This window comes from Misgurnus anguillicaudatus, chromosome 10, assembly GCF_027580225.2.
Source record: "Misgurnus anguillicaudatus chromosome 10, ASM2758022v2, whole genome shotgun sequence".
NCBI classification, from domain to species: Eukaryota; Metazoa; Chordata; class Actinopteri; order Cypriniformes; family Cobitidae; genus Misgurnus; species Misgurnus anguillicaudatus.
The window spans coordinates 12733682-12761476 of NC_073346.2; the positions used below are offsets into that span (position 1 = coordinate 12733682).

The 27795-nt window shown below is 38.5% G+C and overlaps 1 protein-coding gene across 2 annotated transcripts; it reads right to left on the reverse strand.

The window, feature by feature from the left end:
- Positions 1-1640: 1640 nt before the first annotated feature.
- On the reverse strand, positions 1641-27703 carry pomgnt2 (protein O-linked mannose N-acetylglucosaminyltransferase 2 (beta 1,4-)). 2 transcript variants are annotated; one of them, XM_055211330.2, is made up of 3 exons: positions 27406-27703; positions 27132-27273; positions 1641-7538 (listed from the first exon to the last, which is right to left on the reverse strand). In XM_055211330.2, exon 3 carries the CDS (start codon positions 7501-7503, stop codon positions 5743-5745), a length of 1761 nt encoding a protein of 586 aa, XP_055067305.2. In that variant the 5' UTR covers positions 7504-7538; positions 27132-27273; positions 27406-27703; the 3' UTR covers positions 1641-5742. The 2 variants fall into 2 exon arrangements, with proteins under 2 accessions (XP_055067305.2, XP_055067304.2); XM_055211329.2 differs by lacking the exon at positions 27132-27273.
- Positions 27704-27795: the final 92 nt, after the last annotated feature.

Genomic DNA, 27795 nt, shown 5'->3' on the forward strand with positions numbered 1-27795 from the left:
ACAGTCCCAAAGCGTCTCCATTTCCATACAGACTGGTGAATTTCTAAAGTCTTGATTTTATCATTCGTAAAGTGTGCGTACGCAAAAATCCCCGGCAAAGTCCATTTATAAAAACTGTCTTTGACGTGGAAAAGTGCTTAGCGCCACGTCAGGGTCTGAGCAGATGTATGCACCTTTGCTTGTCTGATTGCTGCAGGTTTTTGGAAATATAAGCAATTCTTGTTGCTCGAAATTGGGTTTAAACATTTACAAGCGTTCTTTTATATGTCCATGACATTAATTAGGCATCGTTTAAAGGAGGAGATCTGAAACTGCTCAAGTTCAAGATTATTTGCTATTTATAAATTTCACATCTGAAAGAAAGGGGTATGCGCGTTTTCTGCACATACATTTGGTTTATGAATCACACGTACGTATTTTTAAAAATGATCGTTACATCAAATGTAGGATGGTTTTTACACAGCATTTTATAAATGAGGCCCCAGGTGTGCTAAAACCTGACTCCAGTTAGCTTTTTATGGTCACTAATAAGGGTTCACAAACTTTTTCCACAAGCACTATGAGGTTTTTTGGTTGTTCTCAATAAACACATGAAAGATCAGAATTTATTGTGTAATTCTGTTTTGGCTCATTGAGTTTTTTAATACCCTTGACTTGAAAATCAGATCACATTTTATGATAAATTTATTCAGAAAACTAGGAAATTCCAAAAGGTTCACATACTTTCTCTTGCCACTGTACATCGAGGATGCTTGAGGGTGAGTAAATTTGGGGTAAATTCAATTTTTGGGTAAACTATCCGTTTAGACATCCATTAAAAACAAATTACAGAAAAGGGATATTCAAATATTATTTACAAAATATATCCTGTTTAAATAGAGCTTTTAACCCCTTTGCCAGCTTAAGATGACTATTAATGATTCATTTCTGCTGAAGAATTGAATATTATAAAAAAATCAGTACCACGTTCTGTAGGCTAGGTATTTAAAGCCAGCTGATGTAATTTGTACTTTTTGTCTGAAACCAGCTTTGAACTGGTCCCTACATATAAAACACAATAAACTTCCTTTCATTGCAATACTGCATTATATCCATGGCTATACATGAAATCTTAAACTGACACCGCCCTACGAAGAAGTTCAGCATATTATCAGACTCACTATTCTTTGTCCTATTCTGCCACATCCGGATCTCAATTTCTTCAAGGTTTAAAAGTAAATAAATACAGAATAAAAGGGAAATATGGGTTACTGTACAAAGGAAACAAGACTGTATTCTTCAAAAAACTGTGCAGCATCATACATTTCCATATATTATTTGTATATGAGTGCGTCATTTTTAATTATATGTTATCTTCCAGAGTTAAAACAGTGGGGTAAAAGCTTAATCTAATATACAGGTTCAAAACATTAACACACATGGACAACAAGCTTAGCATATAAAATGAGACAAAATGCAAAAGTGATGTTATTCTTCTAAATTGTTGTCAATCCATCTGTTATGGATTTTAGTTTAATAATGCATTGGTTGTTTACAAAAACCACAAAACATGAAACTGAAAATATAAATAGTCATTCAACACATTAAAAATAATTTTGTTAATACTGGCACATTTAAATATGAAGAATGACAAAGACATCTGAAAAATTTTACATTTAATAAAAGTGACAGTGGCATATAAAGGTAAATGTTATTGGCTGGCACAAGGAAGAGGAGCATTTATTGGATTCACACATTTTTCCCTTTTAACACCCTACTAATGATTCAAATGAGAAACCAGAGAGGTTCTCAACCATGACCGACCTTTTTCTAACTTGGATTTTGGTTAAAAATAGAGGCAATGCTAGCTTTCTACAGGTTTGTCTTACAAACAGAATTAATTTATATCCTCATACTTTACATGAACAAAATTACCACAAGAGTTATGCTTGGCAGAGGCAAACTGCATGGCCGAGATTTTCTGATTCTAAATTTTAGTAAGAAATGTCCTTGGTTTAATCTGATTAAGCATCAGTTGAATTGGTTTCCAAGTGAAGTTGACAGTACTCAAATCATTAAAACTATGACCTTATGATTTAAAAACAGATGCTTTGAAGTGTCATACCAATATGGTGAAAAAATTTGTGAAAATATTATTTCAACCTGTAAAGGGATTGTTCACCCAAAACTAAAAATTCCGTCATTTATTCACCCTCATGTCATTTAAAACCTGCATATGTTTCTTGCTGAACTCAAAATAAGATATTTTAGAAATGTCTTTGTGGTTTTGTGTCCGTACAATAAAAGTCAATTGAGCTAATCATATTTGGTACAAATATACTTCAAAATATCTTCCTTTGTGTTCATCAGAAGAAAGTCATTCAGGTCTGGAATAACATCAGAGTAAATGATAAAATGTTTTCATTTTTGGGTGAACTATCCCTTTAAGAAACCTGGACTACAGTATTTTTTAGCTTTGCAGAGTCTTTTTGGAAAAAAAAACTAGCAGAGATAAAGTACATAATCCATAAGTCACCATTTAAAAGCTTGCAGATTAAGTATGTTTACTAAAACAAACAAACAAACCAACAAAGTCGACATTGGTGTTATCTCCTCAGCAGCCCACAATATAGCTATTATATATGTTCATTACTTTGTTAAATGACAGATCATAGAAAGTGGAAACAAACAGTGGTTTCTTCAAGCAGCATATGAAATACTATGAAATAACATTTTAATATTGCATTATTGGTGATCTGTGTAACTAGAAGGATGACAGAAATGCAATATAATATACATAACTATATTATCAGTTGTGTATAAAGACCTTACATAATGAACCAAATTTTTTTATTACTTGAGAATGAGGCATTTTTATCTACACACACCGCGGGTACCCTTACATGGAATAGGACATGGCAGCACAATTTGTTTCTACAGTAGCCATAAACAGACAAACTGCTCTTTAGAGCACATTTTGTCACTACAATCTACACACAGCCTTTAAGGTATATGCAGTAGAGGTCTTTACGGGTCCACTTAGATCCAAAAATATGGTCTCGGGTAATTTAAAATAAATGCATTTTGTTGAACGGACCCGAGAAGACCTGAACTATCTTGCGTCTGTGCATCGAGTCCTTTTCCAACCCCTTCTCTGTTTGACATGAGCGCTTGCAACATTGTATGGCGGTAGGTTTGTTTTCCCTGTGCCAGACCTGTCAATCAATTTTGAATGCAAATTTTAGGCTACCTTGATGTTGTCATCAGATATCAAATGAAAATAAATAGAGCAGTGAGCCAAATGGGTTGCGAGGCCAGTGGGGTTTCTTTCTGTCTAACTGCTGTGTCGGGTCTAATGTTCTTGGGTTTGTCTTGGGTCGGGTCTTTCTTTAAAAAAAATATTTATTCACGTTGGGAAAAAGTGGTCATTATGGGTCATTTCAGGTTGGGTAGATTTCTTTGGACCCGAGAAGACCTGTAGTATGCAGTCACAAATGCTTTTCTTGAAATACTCCCGTAATTGAAATGTAATAAATGCTTTTTATCCAAACCAACATCACTATTTCTTTTGTGTTATAGTACCAGCTGCAATCCATAACCATTATGCTGCTATAATCATCCATACTCTTACTTCACCAAGTATAGAACTAAATGCTAATGTATCATGAACAATTTTTAATGAAATTGTAACATTTCTGAACACAACATGTCAGACCACATAAGTTAAATCATTACGGGGCGGTTTCCCAGACAGGGCTTGTCCTAGTCCCTAGTGTTGTATTCAAGACCACCTAAACCGAGACAAAGTCATGACCAAGACCAAGACAGGCCGTGACCGAGACAAGACCAAGACAGGCCAAGACCAAGTCAAGACCAAGACCAGTGCAAGTCACTGCATTAAAACAATTATGATAAAATGTGGAATATGCATATGATTAGACACTTCTTGTCTCTGTGTGTGTGTGTGTGTGCGTGTGTGTGTGTGTGTATGTATGCCATCAGAGAAGTTGATAAAATTATCAAAGGCATTGCAGATATGTGGGAATTTATCTTTGTCTATAAGCAAATAAAAGTGAACAAACACTAAAGAGCTGAAATCAACTTAACCATTTATTCTGAACTGTCTTTCCATGGCTTGCCATCCACTTAACACAATGCAGGCGTTTTAATAAAATTAGAAAAATTGGGATTGGGAGAAACTTAATCAATGCTTAAACAATGCCAACATCATATGCCAAACCTGAATAAACTGCATAAAATTAATGATAAAAAAAAATTGTGATGTGCCATCAGTTGTGGTCTTGACCGGTCTTGAAATAAAATTCTGAGTCCTCTTTGTCTGAGACAAGTAAAAATGCATTAGATTCCAAGACGAGACCAAGACTTTAAAAAAGTGGTCTTGAAACTGGTCTCGAGAACTACAACACTACTAGTCCCAGACTTAAACGCATGCTTGATCTAATTTAAAAACAATTTGCACTGTCGTCATGGGTGCCGAAAACAAAAACAAAAATGTGGGTGGGTCAAAAACATTTACTGGAGTAGACACCATTTGTTTTTATTCTTTTTATTAAACACTTGATTTTGTGGCTAAAAGCTTTGTTTACCTTGGGTCGCAGCCCCCGTAAAAGTGTAGCTGGCGAAAGTAATGAAAACACGAAATGGAGTTTAAATTATATGGACTCTAAGTGAGTCAAGATGAATGGATTTGAGGAAGCTTCAGCATGGAAGTCAAGGCTATAGCTGAAGCATGGAACTAAGTTTAATTTATTATGGGATTCCTCAAGTGGAATGAATTGACAGTGAACAGACATATGCGTTAAATGTGAGTGGGTTCTATATAATTTGTCTTAAAAAATGGGTGGGTCTTGACTGCCCATGACTGACGTATCTTAACATACATCAGTGACATTGTTTTGTCCCAAGAATGTTTATTGTAAGGTATGTTTGTAAAAAACAACTTAAATGTCCTAATATAACTAAGGTTTAGTCCTGGATTCATCTAAACCCTGTCTGGGAAACTGCCCCTAAATCATTTTTGCTGAACAAAACATCTGTAAAAGGATTTTATAAATCAGCTTTCAAACAAACTGAATGATCTTACTGGCAAATAATACTGATCAGGAAAGCAATAACTTATAGTTTTGAGACTGGTTGCAATACGAGAAAATGAACAAACTGCTGAAAAACTACAGTCGATTCAAACTACTTTTACAAAAAACTACTTTTAAAATCGTAGAAAATCTTCAAGTTCACCTTTTCTTGTATTTACTTGTGATTACTAAACACATTTCCTCACCAAAAAATTAGGACAAAAATCAATGCAAAACTACAACACAAACATTGGTATTCAGAGGTCACACTCACAGTCACATACAATTCTGAATATAATCAGTTAAACCACAGATACGTTTGCAGTCTCTCGGTCAACACAAGCAGATATCACCAGTGTCTTAGACTTATAAATACAAATTTAAATTACGTAATCCATTTCTAATAAATAAAGCAATTCAGAGCTTTCTTCTATAATCTAAATGCATTGGCAGTTCAATGATTTGCATTTCCTGCAGACTCCATTCATTCTCCATCAGGTCACAGCACTCCCATAAAGAAGAACAATCAAGATCAAAAGACCATCAGAGCGCCAACCGAGGTTTAATATCACACACGCTACTCTCAGGAGAGCTCCTGAGATTTTACCCTTCAAATTAATTCTCCACCGGCTGTGTGAACGACAGCGTTGAGTTTAACCCGACTGCCAAGTCATGTTTTACATATAAGAACGTCAGCAAATGGGCCCAAGAGGTTCTTGTTAAAGATGCAGCGCACCCATACTAGATATGTGGTAAAGGGTTTGATGTTCTCCGTGAAGGTGTAGTTCTGATGGGGGAGTATGTAAGGCATATATGTGTTCTCTCCCTGCTCCTGGATCCAAACTTCATATTTTACATCTTTAACCTTTAGGTACTTTAGGTTCCAAGGGATCTGCCACGAAACCAATAGTTTTGCTTCATTGGTCGCCTGTACCGACGTCTGGCACTTGGGCTCTCTGACTCGACCAGGATGTACTGTGCTGGCCACCTTGGACTTTTTGAGATTAGGCTTGGTTTTCAAAGTCTCTCGGAGTACTTGTAGAAAAGAGGCGAGGTCCACGATAGTGTCCTGGTAAATGCGGTAAAGCCACTCTGGATTACGACAACAAAGATGTCTCGGTACTTCTTTGCTGGCGAGGATACGCTCTCGTTCTTCTTTCTCCAAGTGGACGATTCCTCCCTGGTCCCAGGGCCGGTCGGGGTACGTAACAGTGTTCTCCTCTATGGTATTTCTCCATGCAACGTACTGAAGGTCCATGCCGGGTAAGGAAGCCAAGGTTTTGTAAGGAGTGTACTGCTCTGGGTTTACAGCAAACGGAAAGAGCTCAATTACAGCAGCGCCGCGAGGCAAGAACATGGAAGTGATCATCTGGGCTCCGTGCATACTGACCAACATAGACGCCCTGCTGATAATTTGGATGATGCTATCGAACGACTGCTCCTCTAAAGACACAGTGACGGTCCTCATCTGAAACTCTTGGGCTAACGCCAGAATAAGCTCAGCCTCATTGAGGATCAGCCTGTTAGTGGTACGTTTAAAAACAACTATGTATTCGTCATCCTCCATCTTCTCCACTCTCGTGATGTTGAGCCTCTCCATCAAAAACGAAGCAAACTGTCGAATCTCATTGCCTGATATCAGTATGTTGGCTTTGGGTCCTTGAGGTTGCACGAATCCATATTGATACCAAGTCGTCATCTTTGACAGTCCCACATAGGATTTAGTAAAGCACATGAGTTTCCCAAAGGTCTTCAGTTGCTCCTTAAGCAGTGGTTGCTTGCTGCTGAGCAAGCGGTAGAGATCGTAGTGAGCCCCCTCGCTCCAGCCCTCCATAAAGACGAGCCTGGCTTCATCATCTAAGTCTGAATACTGTTGCATGGTGTAATAGATGGGCAGAAGGTCATCATGGAAGATATGCATGAGGTTGTCGGGGTTGAAGCGGTTCAGAATAAGGGTGACGTCTGGGACAAACACAGGCTTCGGCATGAACTTCAAAGCTGCGGCCGGGAGCTCAAGAAAGTTGAAGTACTGAGTATTGTGGTCCTCTACGGAGGAGAGGTCCAGCAGGGCGGGCTGGAAACGTCGAGGGCCGAGGTTAGGCAGCATGACGGAGGAATTGCTATGGAAGAACACAAACTCCTCTGCCTCCGTGCAGTAGCAGAGGTAGTCGAATCGGCAGATGCGGTCCGTGTGCATCTTGCCGGAGCAGACCATTCTGGTGCCATGCTCTTGGAGTGCCAAGAGGGCACCGTGGTAGTCGATACGCACCTGCGAGAACTCCTGTGATTGGCGCGTGAGCTGTAGCTCCTCCTCCAACTGTGACGTGTGCTCGATCAGGCGAACGTATTTCCAAAGCAAGGCTGCAACCACGGACACCAGCAGGCCATTCAACAGTGCCGGCAGGTTCATCCTACAGCCAATAGCACGCATTGCAGCAGATCTCCGACACCACGATCATGCTCCACCTGTAATGAAATTAAAATGAAAAGTCTCAGTTAGTTACTCAACTTAAGGGAGTATTAGGGATGCACTGATGTATCGGACTATAATGGGTGTCGGCAGACTAAATAAATTTTTCGCACATCGGCTGATTATTTAGGGATTTCACAACATAACAAGAAGTTAAAAAAACAAAACCATCGGCACCTATTGGTATCGGCAGATGTCATTCTAAGTAAATAAATATCTTTATCGACACAGAAATGTTGTATCGGTGCATCCCTAGGTATGTATTAGGTGTAGAGATGGCAGGGTACAAATATCAAACAGTAAATTGAAAGTTACCATTTTATTTTTACATGGCTCAGACAATATTCTGATTGGTCGTAGATTTGGTAAAGAAAAATAAATTGTACAAAGACCACTTCATAACTGACCACTGTGCCCGGCTTAATGTGTGTCTCTTGTATCTTTCAGGGTTCCCACACCTTAGTTAACTTCAAATTCAAGGACCTTTCAAGGACTTTTCAGGTCCAATACTCTCAAATTGAAGGACTAAATGTGGCGACACATTCCAAGTGAGAGCAAGGTTACATCGTGTTACTTTTTAAGATACATTGTTACAGTTCCCTTTCGAGGGAACTCGCGCTGCGTCACTGCGGTGACACTGGTGACACCTCCAGGGGTAAGTGTGTCTGAATGTGTATATCCATTTCAACCATTGGTGAGGGTTATTGACAAAGACAAGTTGACACGGGAGCCAGGAAGTATATCGCTATCTGAAATATTGCCAAAGACCCCATTACAGGGATGCAGGAAGTATGGCAAGAGACGCAGTGTCTCGTTCCCTTCTCAGGGAACAACAGTTAAATATGTAACCCGAGACGTTTTTATGTGTCAAACACAACTATGCAAAAAAGCATTTTGGTATGAATCAACATTCGCATACAGAAGATATAAGCATTTAAAGCGAACAGTTTAGCATGTGTGCTTAAAAAGTCAAGAATTTATATGACATTATCAAACACTACACAGGGAATATTATGGATTTTTTTACAGAAAACTTCTTGCACAAAATAGATTCAAGCACTTTCAATGACCTGTATCTATGTATGTATATTTTCAAAAACTTCCCAGGGCCTTGAATTATTTTCCCCAGATTCACAAACTTTCAAGGATTTCAAGGACCCGTGGGAACCCTGATCTTTTAAAGAAACAATTTAAAATAAATACATGTCAAATTATGCAAAATAAACCCCTTCATGGTGACTATTAATTTTAAGGTTATATCTTTAGCGCTTTAATGCATATTAGTAAAGACATACAGACAAGAAAAAATAAGAAAATATATAAACATTTTACATGGTTACAGATCAAATACATGGCATCACTGCAATTTTTCACAGAAAATGTACATTATTGATACTAACTAACACAAGACTAACACAAGCTTTATTTTTATAATAATCACAAGCATGCTATACATTATCCCTTATAAATGACACATTTTACAGCTAGAATGTTATGTAACCCTACTCAGATGTTTTTAGCTGCAAGAAATAAAGCTTCACCCCTGACACAGCCTTACTGTAAGAGCATTGGCTGTAGGCTAATGATACAACTTTGCCCGCTGGTACATTTCAGAAGGTAAGATGATGAAACACACATAGAGGCCATTATCTTATATAGTGACAGGCCATGCTACGGATATGTGCACGTAATTACTGAATCAAATTGAAGGAAAACATTTGAGCTGTTACAAGCTTTATAAAGAAGCTGGAGGAACATCTTTCTCTCACCTCCTGTGAATGAAAATAACAATTCCCAGGAAGCAAAGGACAATCTTTCTTGTTTTTATCTTTCGAATTTTGAGTTTTAATTTTTAAATGCCATTAACATCTAACCCCACAGGACACAGTAATATAAGTGTTGCCAGTTGTGTATTTAATTCCTCTCATTGAATAGTCAACCCTACGGTAATGTAAAAGAGCTCTAGCAACGAATCTGCATAATGTCAATAACATATTAAAAGTACTGTGCAAAACCTTAGTGCCAACATCTCCGCTCACCTAACTGGTTAAGACTCAAACAGCTGCCTGTAAAATCCAGGCTAAAGTCTTATCTAATGATGAGATCAGGAGCATCAAAGTTTGATTTTGTTTATCGATTTCACTTTAATTTCAATATTTGACATGACCTTACAGAGTCAATATTAAATAAAGTGTATATTTTCATAGAATTTTATATACGATATGTACGAGTATGAGTTTGTGTTAAAAACAAGAAATCACTAAAAATAATGACTTTAGCTGTGTTTTCACAGTCTGAGTCACATATCTGTGAGGTCTGCTTAGGACATTTAAGTATTTCCGGTTACAAACCCTAACAGCTTTGTAGACTCACTCCTGGGATGCACTGCTGACAAAATTAGATGTAGATTAGCTTGTAATTCTATTTTATAAATCATAATCTGTAAATCCTTTAAAATTGCTCTCAAATAAAAACACTGGAGGACCAACACTAAAAGGCAAATTTTGGCTTCCATGTAGGATTTGTTAGCAAAATTGTATTAAAAAATCATCACAAGCTCCATTTCTAATTGAGTCTATTTTGGTTTGAGGTTATATTTACATTCATTTCAGCATTCAATCTATCTATCCAGAGACTCAACACCCACAATGCATCAGAGATGATTCACCTACACCATCCTGCCAGTGATTTTGAATAACTTTACTCATTGAGAACAATCATTACTTAAAAGAAAATAATAATAATCAGTTTGAACATCTGCTCAAAGACAATTCTTCCTTTCAGAAAACAGAATGTTCATCACACTCATAAACACTGAAGGTGGGGGGTTCACACACCTGGGGACAAAAGCAGGGCCATGGCTTTAATATTCAAACACATCATTTTCTGAGTGAACGCACACTGGCACCGCTCGGCATCCGTCCACGTTGCTTTGCTCTGACTCTGGGTGCTGCTCATAAAGCCTGTCGCACCACTTACATAGTTTAAAGGGGGTATAATGGTATTTCAGTCGAAAAGGTGGAGTCCTCATGCTAAACATGGTCAAAGGTTTAAAGAACCATTTGGACGTATGACGGAGTATTGCTGTGCTGAATACAACTGCGGAATCTGCGTAAACAGTGCAGGAAGTACAGTGGAAGTCCTTATATGGGTATTTCACCTGGAATAGCCATAGACTGTAAAAAAGATGGATGTAGTGTCCGTGTCGTCAACCATAGGTTTCTGAAGATCGTTTTTGAAGCTTAAAGTAGGCGGTGCCTGCCGTCGCCATCTTGGCCGCGCGTCACTGCGCATCCCTCGCGGATATCCAAAAATGGGTAAAACGGCAGGACGTGGGTGAAGCTGAGGTGAGTGACTAGTTGGTGAAACCACGGCTGCCTAGCTCGACTCTAGTGACAGAAGTGGCTGTTTAACCATCACTCAAGTGGCCACCCCCTTAATTATGCAGAACTTTAAGGCTTAATATAATTTTAACGAATTTTACTAAAAAAATTCACCCCCTTCACAGTTGTCATGAAGGGTAAAATTAGCTATACAGTAGTGCTGGGCGATAATTCGATAACGATAATTTTACAGCTATAAAATTTTCCCCTAAAACAACAACAACAGTTTGATAAGTGATCGATGATGTGTATTATTAATCACAGTTTCAGTTAGACTTGAAGGAGTGAAGTTAGATGAGGCAAGTTATTCATTTATTAGTATAGCCCTATGATTTTCGCGATGCGGATAACGCGGACGGAAACCAAATAGGCAGAAACATTTTCCTTTGTGTGTAATGTTGTACGCGCAAACGTCAAAGCCCGGAACATAGCAAACAAAATAGGTACTGTATACTGTACTTTCTTTCAGCGTCCGCCTTGCGCACGCACACGTCCGCACAGCTTTAAAAGTAGGACATTCACAAATTCAGGAAAGCTGAAGAAAGACAGCAGATCCAACACTGCATTGGATAAATTGTATGAGTGTGCGCTCCTACAGCAACGTGATGCTCTTGACATCCATTTATCAGCGTGTAAGCTATAGCTCGTATATGTATAAGACACACGTGATCACTAAACAAAGTTTTCTTTCTTGTTTAAGTGAACATAAACAGCTGGATGTTTCTCGGTATATTGAAACTTGAAGCAGTCTGTCTTGGGTCTTAAAGTGACAGTAGCCTGCTGCTTTCTGTGTCAGAAATGTGTTGATTTCATAACAAATATATTTACATTTAATACTGATGCCTGAACATTAAAACAAGATTTTAGTATTTGTATTTGTCATGTTCTGAATAAAACCATTATTAACCGTCTGGTTTTTACCATTTTCATTCAGGAGGAAAAATCTGCCTTTAAATTTGACAGGAATAAAGATTTGTTATTTATCATGATAATTATCGATATCGACTGATATGAAAAAAAAATTCTTGATAATTTTTTAGCCATATCGCCCAGCCTTACTATACAGACCAAAAAAGATTTTTGTACCAGACTGTAAACATATTATTTTCTACTGTAAAGTTGGGCATTTTAACATGGAGGTCTATGGGAATTCCCTCCCTTTTGGAGCCAGCATCTAGCGGTCAGTCGATGAATTGCAGTTTAAATTACTTCCGTATTGGCTTCATCAGAGAGATCGGAAGGTTACCCCTCGGGAATAGCGCATGCACACACCAACCAAGAACTGACACGAAATCAACGTCACCAAAGAAATTTGCTGTTGTTTGTGAGGGAAATGTAAACTTTTTCAAAAAAGCCAGTATTACGAGAACAATGGATGTAGTTTGTTTATCCGTGTAGCAGCGGAGATGTGCGCGTGTCTGTTTATCTTTGAAATGGGGCGGTCCCAGTGATAAAACAACCGGGTCATGAGTCACAGGCGCCAAGTAAAACTGCATCAAATTTCTTGTGTTTTGTTGGCAATCGGCGCATGGGTGCATATAATGTAAACGAAACAAACATGTAGTAAATCATAAGTTATCCAGAGATAGTGGGATAATGTTTTGTGTGTGTTGCCTGGTTGTGACTCAATCCGCCCGCGGTATGCCTCCAGGAGCTTGGGTTTTTCCGGAAAGTAGCGATACAGCTAAACTGTCTTTTATAAATCAACGAAAGGCTATTCTGACATATGAAGGATGCAATCTTACTTTATAGGTACTCAAGATTAACATAAGACTAGCAGAAACAGTGTGTGTTATGTGACATTTAACAATAAATTACATGATATTTGTCCCTAATCAATGATCAAACTGACTTGTAAGATTTACTTATCTGTTTGGGATAAACGGGAAAAATATTGCATTAATACAGTAAAAGCATTAAGATTATTAGATTTTACCACATACTAAATAAAGATTTTAACAGCGTATTTACCAACGTCATACATCATATTTATTGAATAACGTATAAATGTATACCTATTGGTCAAAAAAATGAGATGGGTAAAACTAGCCACTCTATGTAACACAAACACATGCAGAAGTCCATGTCTGGTGTCCAATACATGTCAGTTATCCTAGATGCAATGCAACACTTCTCGCCCGATGCGGAAGCGCCTTAACGTTGTGTCTTAAGCAAACACAATGTTGCAAATAGTAATAAGCTCCATCTTCTCCATAACAATTCAAATGTCTGCTCTAACCAGCCACAATAGTGGCAGATGAAAAGTGACACTAAATTTTGTTGGTCACTTGGTTTGCATTTCTGTAGCATTAGGTTTGGTAGCTCCACCTGCACTTATTTGATGTAAATCATGCGCTATGTATATTAAACATTAAACATGAATGAGGAACAGGAATGACTATAGATCCCTTAAAGGATTAGTCCATTTTCTTAAAAGAAAAATCCAGATAATTTACTCACCACCATGTCATCCAAAATGTTGATGTCTTTCTTTGTTCAGTCGAGAAGAAATTATGTTTTTTGAAGAAAACATTGCAGAATTTTTCTAATTTTAATGTACTTTAATAGAACCCAACATTTAATACTTAATTCAACACTTAACAGTTTTTTTCAACGGAGTTTCAAAGGACTATAAACAATCCCAAACGAGGCATAAGGGTCTTGTCTAGCGAAGCGGTTGTCATTTTTGACAATAAGAATAACAAATATACACTTTTAAAGCACAACTTCTCGTCGTGTAGATCCGGTCGTGATGCGCCAGCTGACCCCACTACGTCACCGCAATACGTCATCACGTCAAGAGGTCACAGAGGACGAACGCGAAACTCCGCCCCAGTGTTTACATGTGTTGAGAAAGAGGACCGTTCCTACGTTGTTGTATGTCAACTGATACTAATTAATATCTTTGTGGCAGTTTATTGTTTAAAATGGTCCGCAAATGTGCGTTTTATATATGTAACACGTGACCTCCCTACGTCACTACGCATTTACGTTAGATCGCGCTGGACTGGACCTTGACTTTAAGTTGTGGTTTAAAAGTGTATATTTTTTGTTTTTCTTGTCAAAAATGACAATCGTTTCGCTAGATAAGACCCTTATGCCTCGTTTGGGATTGTTTATAGTCCTCTGAAACTCCGCCGAAAAAAACCGCTACGTGCTGAGTTAAGTATTAAATGTTGGGTTCTATTAAAGTCCATTAAAATTAGAAAAATTCTGCAATGTTTTCTTCAAAAAACATAATTTATTCTGGACTGAACAAAGAAAGACATCAATATTTTGGATGACATGGTGGTGAGTAAATTATCTGGATTTTTCTTTTAAGAAAATGGAATATTCCTTTAAGTTCCACTAAGTAAACCATAAACAAAGTGGTAACCCTTTCTTCCTTAAAGGGAAATTCCGCCTTGAAACGATCCCAGGGTTAACAACAAACGTGCACCGAGTTCGACCGTTCACTCGAGCCTGTTTCCACGCCAGTCCAACGTGACCAGTGTTATTGCTAAACGCAAATTAGCATGTTATGGTAGCCTTCGGGGCATCAGTGCATTAAAAACGAAATCGCTATGTATACTACTAATAATGCTCAAAACAACCCCACACCTACACTGCAGCACAACGAGGGTCTCTATATGTAAACCGAAGCATTGAGAACTTTGCAAGTGTACAGGCAGTTTATTAAAAAGAAACATTTACCGTTCACGTCTGGATCACATATCCATGCGGGCGCCATCTTGGGAAAAGTGAACTCTCGCGTGAAAGCACAACACCTGTTCAGGGCAACAACGTTTCACGCGAGAGTTTAGTTTTCCCAAGATGGCGCCCGCATGGATATGTGATCCAGACGTGAACGGTAAATGTTTCTTTTTAATAAACTGCCTGTACACTTGCAAAGTTCTCAATGCTTCGGTTTACATATAGAGACCCTCATTGTGCTACAGTGTAAGTGTGGGGTTATTTTGAGCATTATTAGTAGTATAGACATAGCGATTTCGTTTTTAATGCACTGATGCCCCGAAGGCTACCATAACATGCTAATTTGCGTTTAGGAATAACACTGGTCACGCTAGACCAGCATGAAAACAAACTCCAGTGAACGGCCGAACTCGGCACACGTCCGCCACCAACCCCAGGATCACCTCAAGGCGGAATTTCCCTTTAAATAGCTACAATAAACATTAATGCATCTGGCAGACGCTTTTATCCGAAGCGAATTACAGTGCATTACAACATATTCATTTTTATCAGTATGTGTGTTTCCTGGGTTCAAACCCATGACCTTTTGCAATGCTAATGCAATGCTCTACCACCAAGTTATACAGGAGAAATAAACATGATGTCAATCTGTGACTTCTCATTGTTTCTAAATATTCTTGTTCCTAGGGACAAATATTATTACATAAGGCCATTATGCCAAATGTCTAATACTTGTAAGTATCTGATATGGTTGATTTGTTCCTGTTAGACTGCAGCACAAGTCCTTCTGCTCTCCGAGTCTGTAGTTGTGAATCTGATTTTACTGTACGATTGTGCACGAGCACATGTGCTTCACATGCTTCAATGCTCTTGTTTAGATCTGCATGTGTTTGTTAGTGGCTATGAGCAAAACTGACGGCAAAACCCAATGGGAAGATGTTAAGCTGCCTGCGTGTAATGCACTGTGATATGGAACAGATTACGAGAGGGTGATTCGCCACAAAAAAATCCATGTTAAATCCGGTACATTCATGCATATTAACTTTTTTGGGCTCTTATCATCGGGTAATTTGGTTTGGCAAAGGGATACGCAAACATATTAAAGAGATGCAGAGGCGATCTGTCCAGATCTAAATCTCTCGGCTGCGGAGGATCACGGAGAGCAAGAGCAGAGCTTATGTCCTTGAAACGCTGTCCTTTCGGTACATATAAAGAGTGAAAGCAGGGGGTGACATCACAAAAGAAAGGGTTTTCGGAAGGGATCTGCGTGCATATGAGAATATGAGCCTGGCTGACGGGGGCGCACAGCTCCCTTGTGTATAGCTGGGCTGTTTGCTATGTTGATGATAAGCACCACAATGATGGGGGAAGGCAGCCTGGTGCTTCTAATGCATTTTAATAAGGCTCCTGGAAAGACAACATTCTCAGTCTTTCAGTGGCTTTCTTCTCCGACGAGTCCCTTCGGGATAACCAAGGAGATTCCCTCCTCGGTTCCCTGCCCACAACAGAAGCCTCTAGGGCTGAGGAGACAATCATTAAGCCTCTCTGCCCATCTTTCCCACCTCTCATAATGTCTCCTGATAAATGTTCTTATTATATGAGTGGTGATGAGGATTTTGGTCATATTCTTCAGTTCAGCATTTAAATACTAAAAACAACCGAGTAATTGAATACCTGCATGCAGTGTTGAAGTCCAGACTACCTAAACCAAGACCAGGGCGAGACCAAGACCAGAGGGTGTCCAGACCAATACAAGACCAAGAGTTTAAGGGGTCAATACTAAGACCGGTCTTGAGTACTACAACACTACCTGTGTGTCCCATCTGCGCTCTTATTTTTGCATGAAGTTGAGGTTTTTACAGCACTTTGCACCATGAACATCTTGCTGATTTTCAAGTAAAATCATTCAAAAACCCATAAACAGCTAGCAGTTTTCTTATTTTTCTTATTTTAATCATGTGTCTTGTGTCACTGGCCTCTGATCCCATCCAAACAGTGTTGCTCTCCAACACTAAAAAAGTGAAAGGGTTAAAAAAAAGCACAGCAGATTCCTAATTTAAGTCCTGCCTTTGTCAGGGTTGTGTTGATACTGGAGCTTAAAGGAATAGTCTACTCATTTTCAATATTAAACTATGTTATTACCTTAACTAAGAATTGTTGATACATCCCTCTATCATCTGTGTGCGTGCACGTAAGCGTTGGAGCGCACTGCGATGCTTCGATAGCATTTAGCTTAGCCCCTTTCATTCAATGGTACCATTTAGAGATAAAGTTAGAAGTGACCAAACACATCAACGTTTTTCCTATTTAAGACGAGTAGTTATACGAGCAAGTTTGGTGGTACAAAATAAAACGTAGCGCTTTTCTAAGCGGATTTAAAAGAGGAGCTACGTTTTATGCACTTTTGTAATAGCACTTTCGGGAGTACTTCGACTCGCCTGAAAAGTCCGCTCCCCTTCTCCCTCTAATAATGGGAGAGGGAGGGTGTTACTGCGCCGAGTCGAAGTACTCCCAAAAGTGCTATCACGCCATACAATAAAGTTCCTCTTTTAAATCCGCTTAGAAAAGCGCTACGTTTTATTTTGTACCACCAAACTTGCTCGTATAACTACTCGTCTTAAATAGGAAAAACGTTGATGTGTTTGGTCACTTCTAACTTTATCTCTAAATGGTACCATTGAATGAATGGGGCTAAGCTAAATGCTATCGAAGCGTCGCAGCGCACTCCAGCGCTTACGTGCACGCACACAGATGATAGAGGGATGTATCAACAATTCTTAGTTAAGGTAATAATATAGTTTAATATTGAAAATGAGTAGACTATTCCTTTAAGCTGCGGAAATCATGAGACTGTGTTATAAAAACCTCCAATTATTGTTTTCATGTTAAATCATTGCTCCCTTATCTCTCCATCACAGCGGGTTGGAAAATGTCCTTGGACTTTTTTTGTATTGTTGGTGACAGATCCAGGGCCTCATTTACAAAGCATGTGTACGTACAAATTTGATCATAGAGTGTAGTGTACGTACGCAAAAATCCACAGTCCATATTACGGATGTTAACAATGTTGTTATGGATCTTCGATTAATTGTCAATAAGAATTTAAATCGATAAAGCTTAACGATTGTCGAATGCCCGTGTGTGTGGCACCTGCGCAAAACACAACCAACTGGAAAAAAAATTAAACAAGCGCAGAAGTTTAACCAGCCATGATCACAACGATGCTCGATGCCAAACACACACCTGGGCTTTTTAACGTCATGCAAGACAAGGCTGGCTGCCAACGCAACGAAATGGCATCCGCAGTGGATCTGAGAGGGTCCGATACAGAAATTGCAAATACGTTTAGCATACTGAAAGCAAAGACCCTCTTCAGGGAAGCCTGCAAGATTAGCATAGCAATGCTGCTGTACACAGGGAAGGAGACCAGAAGCCATTTTAATGAACAGATTAAAATATAATCTTAAATTCCGTCAAGAAACTGTAAAATGTAAACTGTAACTGACTGTCGTTACACTCTGAACGCCCGCAAACTATAGATGGAAATCAGTCATGTGACCTTTTACATCATGCCGCCATCTTGAGGACCTACCAAGTACCACCAAACCACTGACAAGCATTGACTAGCTTGCTACGATTTACGGATTTCTTATCTTTTACTGTCTATGATTCTTACGGCTACAGTAAAGGGCTACGAAAGACAACATGTCGCATCTCGACTGTCATGAAAAGAAACGCTACTTAAAAAAAATATATCTTGGTTAGGGTGTGATGCCTACTTGATCCCTGATGCGTTCTTCCAGCCGCTGTCCGCTGCTACCGAACTACCACTATTATACAACATAAGAAGGCGCGACACAACATGAAACTTTGCTCGAAGTATCACCTGGATCTCTACACATGAACGCGAGCATTGAGAACATTGTTTGTGTACACAGAGTTTACTAAAAAGAAAGGTTTTGTACAACTGATTTTGGCTGTTATGGTGTCCGCTCGTCATCTCTGCCAGACGTAAATAATCGATCTCCGAATGCGAATGAATGAATCTCCTTTGAGGCTCCTTTTTTCAACTAGAAGGTCAATATTGTTTTTCACTTGCGACAAAACAACGAATTATCCGTGCATTTTTATGGAACTATGCTTTAGGAGATATCAATCTTTACTCTCCTCCCTCCTTACGTCGCAATTGGAGATCGATACATCTTGACTGGGAAGAAGGCGGCGAGCGGACGCCAAATCATCCAAAGTCAGTTGTTCAAAACCTTCTTTTTAGTTAACTCTGTGTTCACAAACAATGTTCTCAATGCTCGAGTTCATGTGCAGAGACACAGGCGACACCCCGATCAATATATCATGTTGTGCTGAGCCATCCCAGTGCTGTAAAAATAGCGATTTTGATGCTCACAACATATTAAAGGCATAGCTTATAGTTCCTTTGCGACCACTTCAGGTACTCAAAATGGCGGAAGACAAGTGAGTGACGTCAGCTGATATTCATGTATATCACTGACTATTATTGACTGGCTGAGGTGGTGCACGCTAGCCAAATTGACTGTGTTTTCTAATGGAAGGTTGCCATCTTCATTATATAAGCATCTTTGCTAAAAGTACGCCCCAGGTAAGGTGACGACAGGAAAAGTGCTCTTTGTGTGCTTCTTGGATATAATTACAACAAACGGTGTATCAACGACTCAGAAAGCTAAACTAAACTAAAGAAATAACATTTGATGATAATGAAACTTTTATTTCGACATGTCATGGACGCATGGATGTGCATGGCAGAGTGCACATTTGATGCAGAGTTATACACTGTGTCTATTAGTCATTACGAGATAATTTTAAAATGTTCTCATTTTATAATCCCACTAGCATGTTATTTAGTCAAAATAAAATATTTTAATTCGCAAGAGGAAGCTGGCATTTTTACGGACACTTTTATGTCATTGGCTATATGCCACTGCAGTAAAGGCTTATTGCATTATTACAGTTAACGATTATTCGATTGATTGATCGTTAATTTAAACAATCATCGAATATGGTAAATTGCATAAATTGACATCCCTAGTCCATATTTATAAAAATGGTCTTTGACCTAAAAAAGTACCCTAGTGTTGGGCTGCAGTGAGATCGTCCTATCGTCTGCCTGTGAGATTGCGGATACATTTGGGGGCGGGGCAAGAGTTTACTCATTTATTTATTTGTTCATTTTTTATACTCATTTATGACATGTCACTTGATTGGTGGACAAAAAAGCAGCTGATTGCAAAGACCGCAAACTTCTTAAAACGGATGGCATTGTGTTAAAATGTGTATTAGTACATGTTAACGATATGCAAAAGGTACAAACTCCAAAGTAAACAATGACACGAGCTTCATCTCCATAGTAAATCTCTTTTCTTGGACTACAACAAACACACGGATTGTAGGCAACAGTTTACTTCCTGAGCCAGTTGATGTAGACAAGATCGACATTATCATAATTCCTCCCGCTTCGGACTCAGCCTGTAAGTTAACTTCTGTTAGCATTGCATTGTGAGCAAAACTTTCAAACATGGAAAGGAGCGTCACATTTCCGTCAGAGGTATTCAGGCCATTCACAACGTACAGATTAGCTGGCCATTCACGGACACAGAGCATTTCACATCGAGTTTTGTACAAAATCAGTGACTTTCAGGAAGACAGGGAAATCTGGAGCTACAACAATGTACGCATGTAAACATTATATCATACCAAATACACAAAAAACATTGTTTTTTTAGCAATGAAATAGGTACACTTTAAAGCCCAGTCACTCTGAAATTTCCTGCGTGCCAGATAGTGGGAACAACACAAGCGCTAGTTTTAAATCCCTGCCTTACAACCTCTCTAGTGCAAGGAAATGCAAGCTCAGTGCGTATTGCAAGCTCAGATGTGAGAAGGAGTCCATTCATGCCGCGCGTTACAAGCTCTCTCGCGCAAAGTGAAGGCAACAAATCCTCTCATGTGAGGAAAAGCATGCAATGCACATGTTAATGTGAAACTATGGTGATAATAATAATAATAATATTTAAAACTATAATGTCAACTATCGTCATGAAGGCCCACTATCGGCCATATGTCTGTCTATCGGCAAAACCCTAAAGTGTGCAACATCAGGGTCTGAGCGGATGTTTGTACTTTTGCTTGTCCGAGTGCTGCAAGTTTTTTTTTTTAAATAAGCCATTCTTGTCGCTTGTGAAGCATTTGGATGATGACAGGTGCTCTTGTGTGTCAATGAAATTTACTAGGCATCTTTCACAAGGCAGAGATCTGAAATCCTTCAGCTGCGCACAATTTCAAGATCATTTCACATCTGAAAGAGAGGTGTGTGCACATATTCTGTGTGTATTGTACTTTCATTCTATGAATTACACATACAAAATGATCCCAAGATCAAATTTTGGACGGTTTCTGGGCAGCATTTTATAAATAAGGCCTTCCGCCAAATGGTGAGGAACCATCCGGTATCTACACTCTTAAAAATAAAGGTGCTTGAAAGTTTCTTCACAGCGATGCCATAGAAGAACCTATATTGGTTCCACAAAGAACCATTTAGTCAATACATTTTTATAATCTGAAGAACCTTTTGTAAAACAGGTTTTGTGAAACCATTAAGACAGAAAGGTTCTTGAAGAACCTTTTTTTTTACAGCGTTCCTGTAGCTCAATTGGTAAAGCTTGAGGGTTTGATTCTGAGAAACACAGATATTGATAAGAAATGTATCTCTTAAATGCACTGTATGTTGCTTTGGTGCCTGCCAAATGCTTGAATGTACATGTAGTTTAAACAGTTATTAACCTTAATAAGCCGCATGCTGATTGATACAGTAAGCACTGAAGCATGCAAACGTCTTCAGTGTGCTTTTGTTCCTCAGAGACAGATGAAGAATAGGTCTGAAGAAGCCTTTCAGTGGGGGTTACAGGAAACAATGTCAGCCTGCCTCTGGGGAGAAAAGCTCTACGCAACACTGCAGAGCTTTGGGATGAGGACAACAAAATGACAGAACACTCAAGCAAAAAGAAAAAAAAAAGAAATAAACGAAATGCTGCAATATGCACTACCATTACATTTCTTTATTTTGGCGAGAAATTAATACCTTTGCTGACCATTGCAATTATCAAAACGCATTGCAAAATGTTAATCCCTGAAATATAACCGTTTAACCCTTGTGTGGTGTTCGGGTCTGTGGGACCCGTTTTTAATGTTTACTAAAAGAAAAATTATGCAATTAATTGTTGTTTCAACTTCAGATTCATTGGCCTTGGCTCATTTTCTATAAAGAACATAAAAATAAACAACTTTATAATGACTGTACACTGTACACCCCCCTACACATTTATATTACATATGTGGTGTTCGGGTCCACTGGACCCGGAGGTAATAAGAGAGTGAAAATGTAATATGTTATGTAACTTTACTCTGTTTTTCTCCTATCTGTGACTCCTGTGAGTGCATGAGTGTGTTTGTAAATATGTTTGTACATATGTGATGGATGCATGTCAGAGTTTTGTCCTTCTGCACATGCTGTAACAGCGCAAGGATACAACATGTTATATATCATGCATGAACACTTGTCTGCCCCCACTGTCCCAAACACTTTACCTTTTGTCTAACAGGAACCATTCTACATTTTATCATTATATCCCTTACAAAAAATAACCATGGTTGTATTATAGTAAAAGTGTAGTAATCATGGTAAACTGGTGTACTGATTACTATTTGTAAAACCATGAGTTACCACAAAACCTATGGTGTGTGTGTGTTTGTGTGTGTATGAGTGTGTGAGAGAGAGTGAGAAATAGAGAAAGTAAAATTTCATATCCAAGCATTTTTATCATTTTAGGTTGTAGCCAAAAGCAAGACATTGTGTGTGGACATAAGATGGACAGGAATACACAGTATACATCTATAAAATGCAAGAAATGCAAATGCAACACAGCTACACAGTAAAAATCTGCTTCTTATGTGTTGTGTTGGCTGGCATGAACAGGTTATGTGTTCAGTATGGATAATGTGTTATGATACCGCATCTTTTCAGATGAGGTTGTGCTGTGTAGACGGACACAAATCTGTACAATTTCAAACTAAGTTCAAAGGATTAAACATCAAAGTGATGAAAAACTTATTTGAGATGAAAAAGTGATGAAAATACTTATTTTAGATAAACATCTGGGGGAGAATAGAATTTTCTTCTCTTATTTCATATTATCACAAAAACGAATAGCACTTTAATCTATAATTAGTCCTATATCAGTGGTAAATGACAAATATTAACCATAAATTCTGTCTATATTACTTGCAATGAGGCTAAAGTAATCATCTGTAAACAATTATACATAAATTTGTATGACTGCATTGGTTTAAGATACTAATAATGCTCTGGGTCCACTAGACCCAGAAACATTGTCTAAGTAACAGAAATATGAACACCACACAAGGGTTAAAAAAAATAAGTTTTCCGTGGAAACGCTTTAGTCTATTGTTGTGTTTTTGAGAGATGTAGGCTACTTCATGCACTACTGTTATGAAAGAAAGCAAACCAGCTTTATCCAGGACAGAGAGAGAACAGTACGGTCCAGATGCACAACATGATGACAACAACATCAAAGTCTCTAGTTTGAGAAATAAAGACCTGACAGGTCCTAAACTGACAGAAGAGTACAAGTCAAATACTGAAGAGACCACAAATGCTGACCAATTCAGGAAAGAAAACTATATTTTAATCTGGTAATAGGAAGAGAAGACTAGAATGTGCTAAATAATTCAAGGAGCTGAACTGTACACAAGTTGAAGAGGATAACAGCTGTTTTTGCTAAAAATTGAAGTCTTTAACTCTTTCCCCACCATTGGTGAGTTAAGTCGTCAATTAAGAGAAAACGCTTCCCTGCCAATGACAAGTTTTTTCAGCAATCCGTATTTCCGCTATTATCCAGTCTTACCCAACTTATAATACCCGAAAGCAACCCCTTTATAGGTTAAACCAGGGGTGGGCTTTCCTGGTCCTGGAGGGCCACTGTCCTGCAAAGTTTAGCTCCAAGCCTAATCAAACACACCTGAAAAATCCCAATCAAAGGCTGCAGTATGACTTGGAAATGACATTCAGGTGTGTTTGATTAGGGTTGAAGCTAAACTTTGCAGGACAGTGGCCCTCCAGGACCAGGAATGACCACCCCTGGGTTAAACAGATGATCAAAACATACACAGAGTTCTTACTATCTAAATCTGATCTCTATCAAAAGTCCTTCACAAAAATGAAATTATCATCCTTTTCCTCAAAATTTGGTATTTTTGAAGAAACATACCCATATTTAAGAAGTGATAAAAAGAGAACAAATAAAAGGTAGGATGAAACATTATGTATGTTTATATATTTAAAGAAGAAATATTTCTGGAAGGCATTAAAATTTTGAAAATAATAAGAAATGCTGCCACTGGTTGGCAGCTTTTTAAAAACGCTGGCGGGGAAAAAGTTAAAACAAAGTAATGTTATGAATAACTTCACTGTACGTTTTGATAATAAAATGCAACCATGGTCAATTAAAGTATACATTTATTCCATAAAAGAGAAATCCTAAAGTCTGATATTTAAAATGTAATGCACATATTGTAAAGATAAGTTTGTCTATTGAAATAGAATATTTTGATATGTTTTTACCACAACTTTATTACGAATTAGCACATACCAAACTTTATTCAATGCGTGCACTTAATCTTTGTACAGCGCGTCATGAATGTGTTAGCATTTAGCCTAGCGCCATTCATTCCTTAGGATCCAAACAGGGATTAATTTAGAAGCCACCAAACACTTCCATGTTTTCCCTATTTAAAGACTGTTACATGAGTAGTTACATGAATAAGTATAGACCCTTCTACTGTTTGTACACAATGATGACGTGGCAACGTATGCGCACGCATCTTGGCAACGGAAGTATGGCAAGAATCAGCAGTGAAGCAAGCAACACAGACAGAGAAAGTTATTTAAAAAAAATGACTTATCCACTTTTTCAACACAGCTACCAGATCCGTGTACTATAGTGGAGTGGATAGAAGACGTTAGCAGATGGCCAAATATAAAGTGGCCAGATACATATATACGTATATTAGTGCCCAGTGTTGGGTGTAACGCGTTACAAAGTAACGCGTTACTGTAATAATATTACTTTTTTCAGTAACTAGTAGTGTAACGCATTACCCGTCTGAAAATGGTAATATTATTACAGTTTTCCTGAGCTAGTTACTTGCGTTACATTCGCCAGTAGCACCTTCATCACACAAAGGCACACAACACAGAGAACAAAAGGGAAGTGGAGGAGGGCGTGAATGGAACAGTGATTGGTCTAAGTTTGGCATGAGGTATCATTTACCATCACCGATTGGTCGACACCCGGCAGCCGGCAGCAGAGCGGCACACTCAAAGACAGATCGGGAAAATGGAAGCGTCAACAACGGCAAGCTTTTTTTCAGAGGAAGGTTCGCTAGTTTCGACGGGAGGAGATTCAGTCATTATTTTATTATGTTCAACGGAAGGAAAATAACTTGACGGTGAAGTGCACACTCTTTAATGTTTCTCCGAACGCTGTGCCCCACGTCCGGTAGCGGGTAAGGAAGCCAGCAGTAATTTTTATGTTGTATTAAAATGTGGTGTATTTACGGTGGGTTTTCTCGCCGTGGAGACCTTGATGAATGTAAGGTTATGCCACGGTCTCCCGGCGCTCATTTCATTGTTTGTTTGTATGTAAACAGGGGTTGCGTGCAGGTTGTTTATCCCATCAATTTTGTATATCAATTTTACCGTAATTGACGAAGGCTGTGTCTTCAGCTTGAGTGATTTTAATGATATTTATTGAATTGATTGTGTATTTATTACTTTGCGGTGTTAAATTGATATATTTATATGTTTGGGTGTTGGATGAATTTGCTGTGCATTGCTGTGTATAGTGGGTGGGTAAATAATGTGCACTAACATCATGGTATCCCCCTGCTAAGAATACAGAACTCTTGGAAGTCTTAATCAGGAAATAATTTATTGTGAACCGTCATTATTTTATCAGCTGTCCATTTAAAGGTGTCCATCTAAAAATAATTGCAACCTGTTGTCATCCCTGTATTTTGAACGAGTAAATTGTTATCAAATTTAATCTAATAAAATTGTAACTTTTTATTGATTTGGGAGTTTTGTGTTTGGATGTTTTCTTGGCCGTGGCTTGCCCAAATAAACATTCTTGCCCAGAAAAAAAATTTAACTAGTAATATAACTAGTAATATAACTAGTTACTTGCTCCAGGGAGTAATAAAGTAAAGTAAGGCATTACTATTTTTGAGAGTAATATGTAATTAGTAATATATTACTTTTTTGAGTAACTAACCCCAACACTGTTAGTGCCACCAAACGAAACAACCAGACATTTTGATGCTGGGAAACCATTTTAATAAACTTTCTGAGTTGCTTACACGTTAGAACCACTGGGGAACGACACCACTTCTGTTGCCAAGATGCGCGCGCAGTCTATTTGATCACATGCGTTGTAAAACGGTCTATGAAGGCACAAAATAAAACGTCGCAATTTTTAAGCGGATAAAAAATTAGCAATATTTTGTAACATCCTCATTACGGACTACTCCCCCTTTCGCTCCAACTTTCATAAATGTTACTGCGCTCGAGGTCAAAGTGTTGCAAATGCTTTTCGCTAAGGTTAGCATGGTGGTGTATTCTCAATGACAGCTTTCTTAAAATTATACCCTATTTTATTCCAAAAATAGTAAATATCCCAATACATTGCCCAATTCACAGTACCGCATTGTAACATATTGCATCACAACCCCTGTATTGTGATACATATCTTGAGATTCTTGCCGATACACAGCCCTACTAACTTGTAAGAATAATCTTTATGGTGACCAACAGCATTTTGTACGTCTCTCTTATCTGACACAGATTCAAATCAGTTCATTGTCTTCACAAGGTGATGATCTCAAGTACTATAGGTCCCCAGGATAGAAACTTGAGAACCTACCTAACCATAATAAATTATGTGTCTGCAGAACTGACCACACTCCTTATTTGTTCAGTTTGCATACATTTGCAGAATGTATACAGAACAATACATTATTCACAAAGGTTAAAGTACATTAAGTACAAAAAGAGCAAATAAAAAGTAGCAATAATCTGCATATACTATGTAGATTGGGTAAATGTTAACGATTCACTTGGGTCTATCTTTGAGAGTGACATCTGGAGTTATTCTTGACCAAGTTAACTCCATGGTACTGCCATTCATTCGGTTCAGGCAGACTGCGTTCATGTGCCTTAACTCTTTAGAAATAAACAATTATTTTACCAACTGCACCTATATTAGTCATTGTGTGCAATGGTCAGACAATAATATGATGCAAACTATTTTAACTTGATGGTTCTGACACAGACCACTCAATAAGAAATAAGAATAAGAAATAATGAAATAAGACTCATATATGTACATGTAGTGTGCATCATACCTATTCTCCTGTGTGACCTCACCATCACAACAGGTAGCAATTGAATGTTATTGATCTGATGTAATTCGCTTCTTTGTGTTTTAGTAAAGACACCAAACCAAGATATATGTCAGATCTATAGACTAGAGATCGTATGGATGCTCTACAGAGAAAGAGATTATCTGCCTTTTCATCTAGACAACCGGTGCCAAAAAACTTTTTGCAGCAAGTTCCACAAAACAGACAGAAATTAGTGCATCACACACAACATGCCAGAAGCAAATGTGTATCATACCTGTGTTAAAGGTGAGACAGGACGAGGTGATGTTAATTCACTGCGGATACAATGTTTCAATAGCAGCTCCAGAAAACCAGCGCCAGTGATCATTTACAAGTTCACAGCGGGCAAACGCGGCGTTTTTAGGATTATCGCGCTTAATACAGAATGCGTTCATTCACCACAGTCAGTAACTGACATCGTGTCGGTCAAATTTAGTCGTTATGTGGCACAAATTTCACTCTGTCGGTCGTCTTCTGCAAGCGTTAACCCAGCTGCGGGAGAAGTCTCCACCCACAGTGATGACCCAGCTCAGACGACGAAACCTCGCGAGATCGTTTATCCATCTGACGTTTGCACGTAGGTCGTATCGCGAGAACAAGGCCGCTCAATTGAGATCCGCCAAAT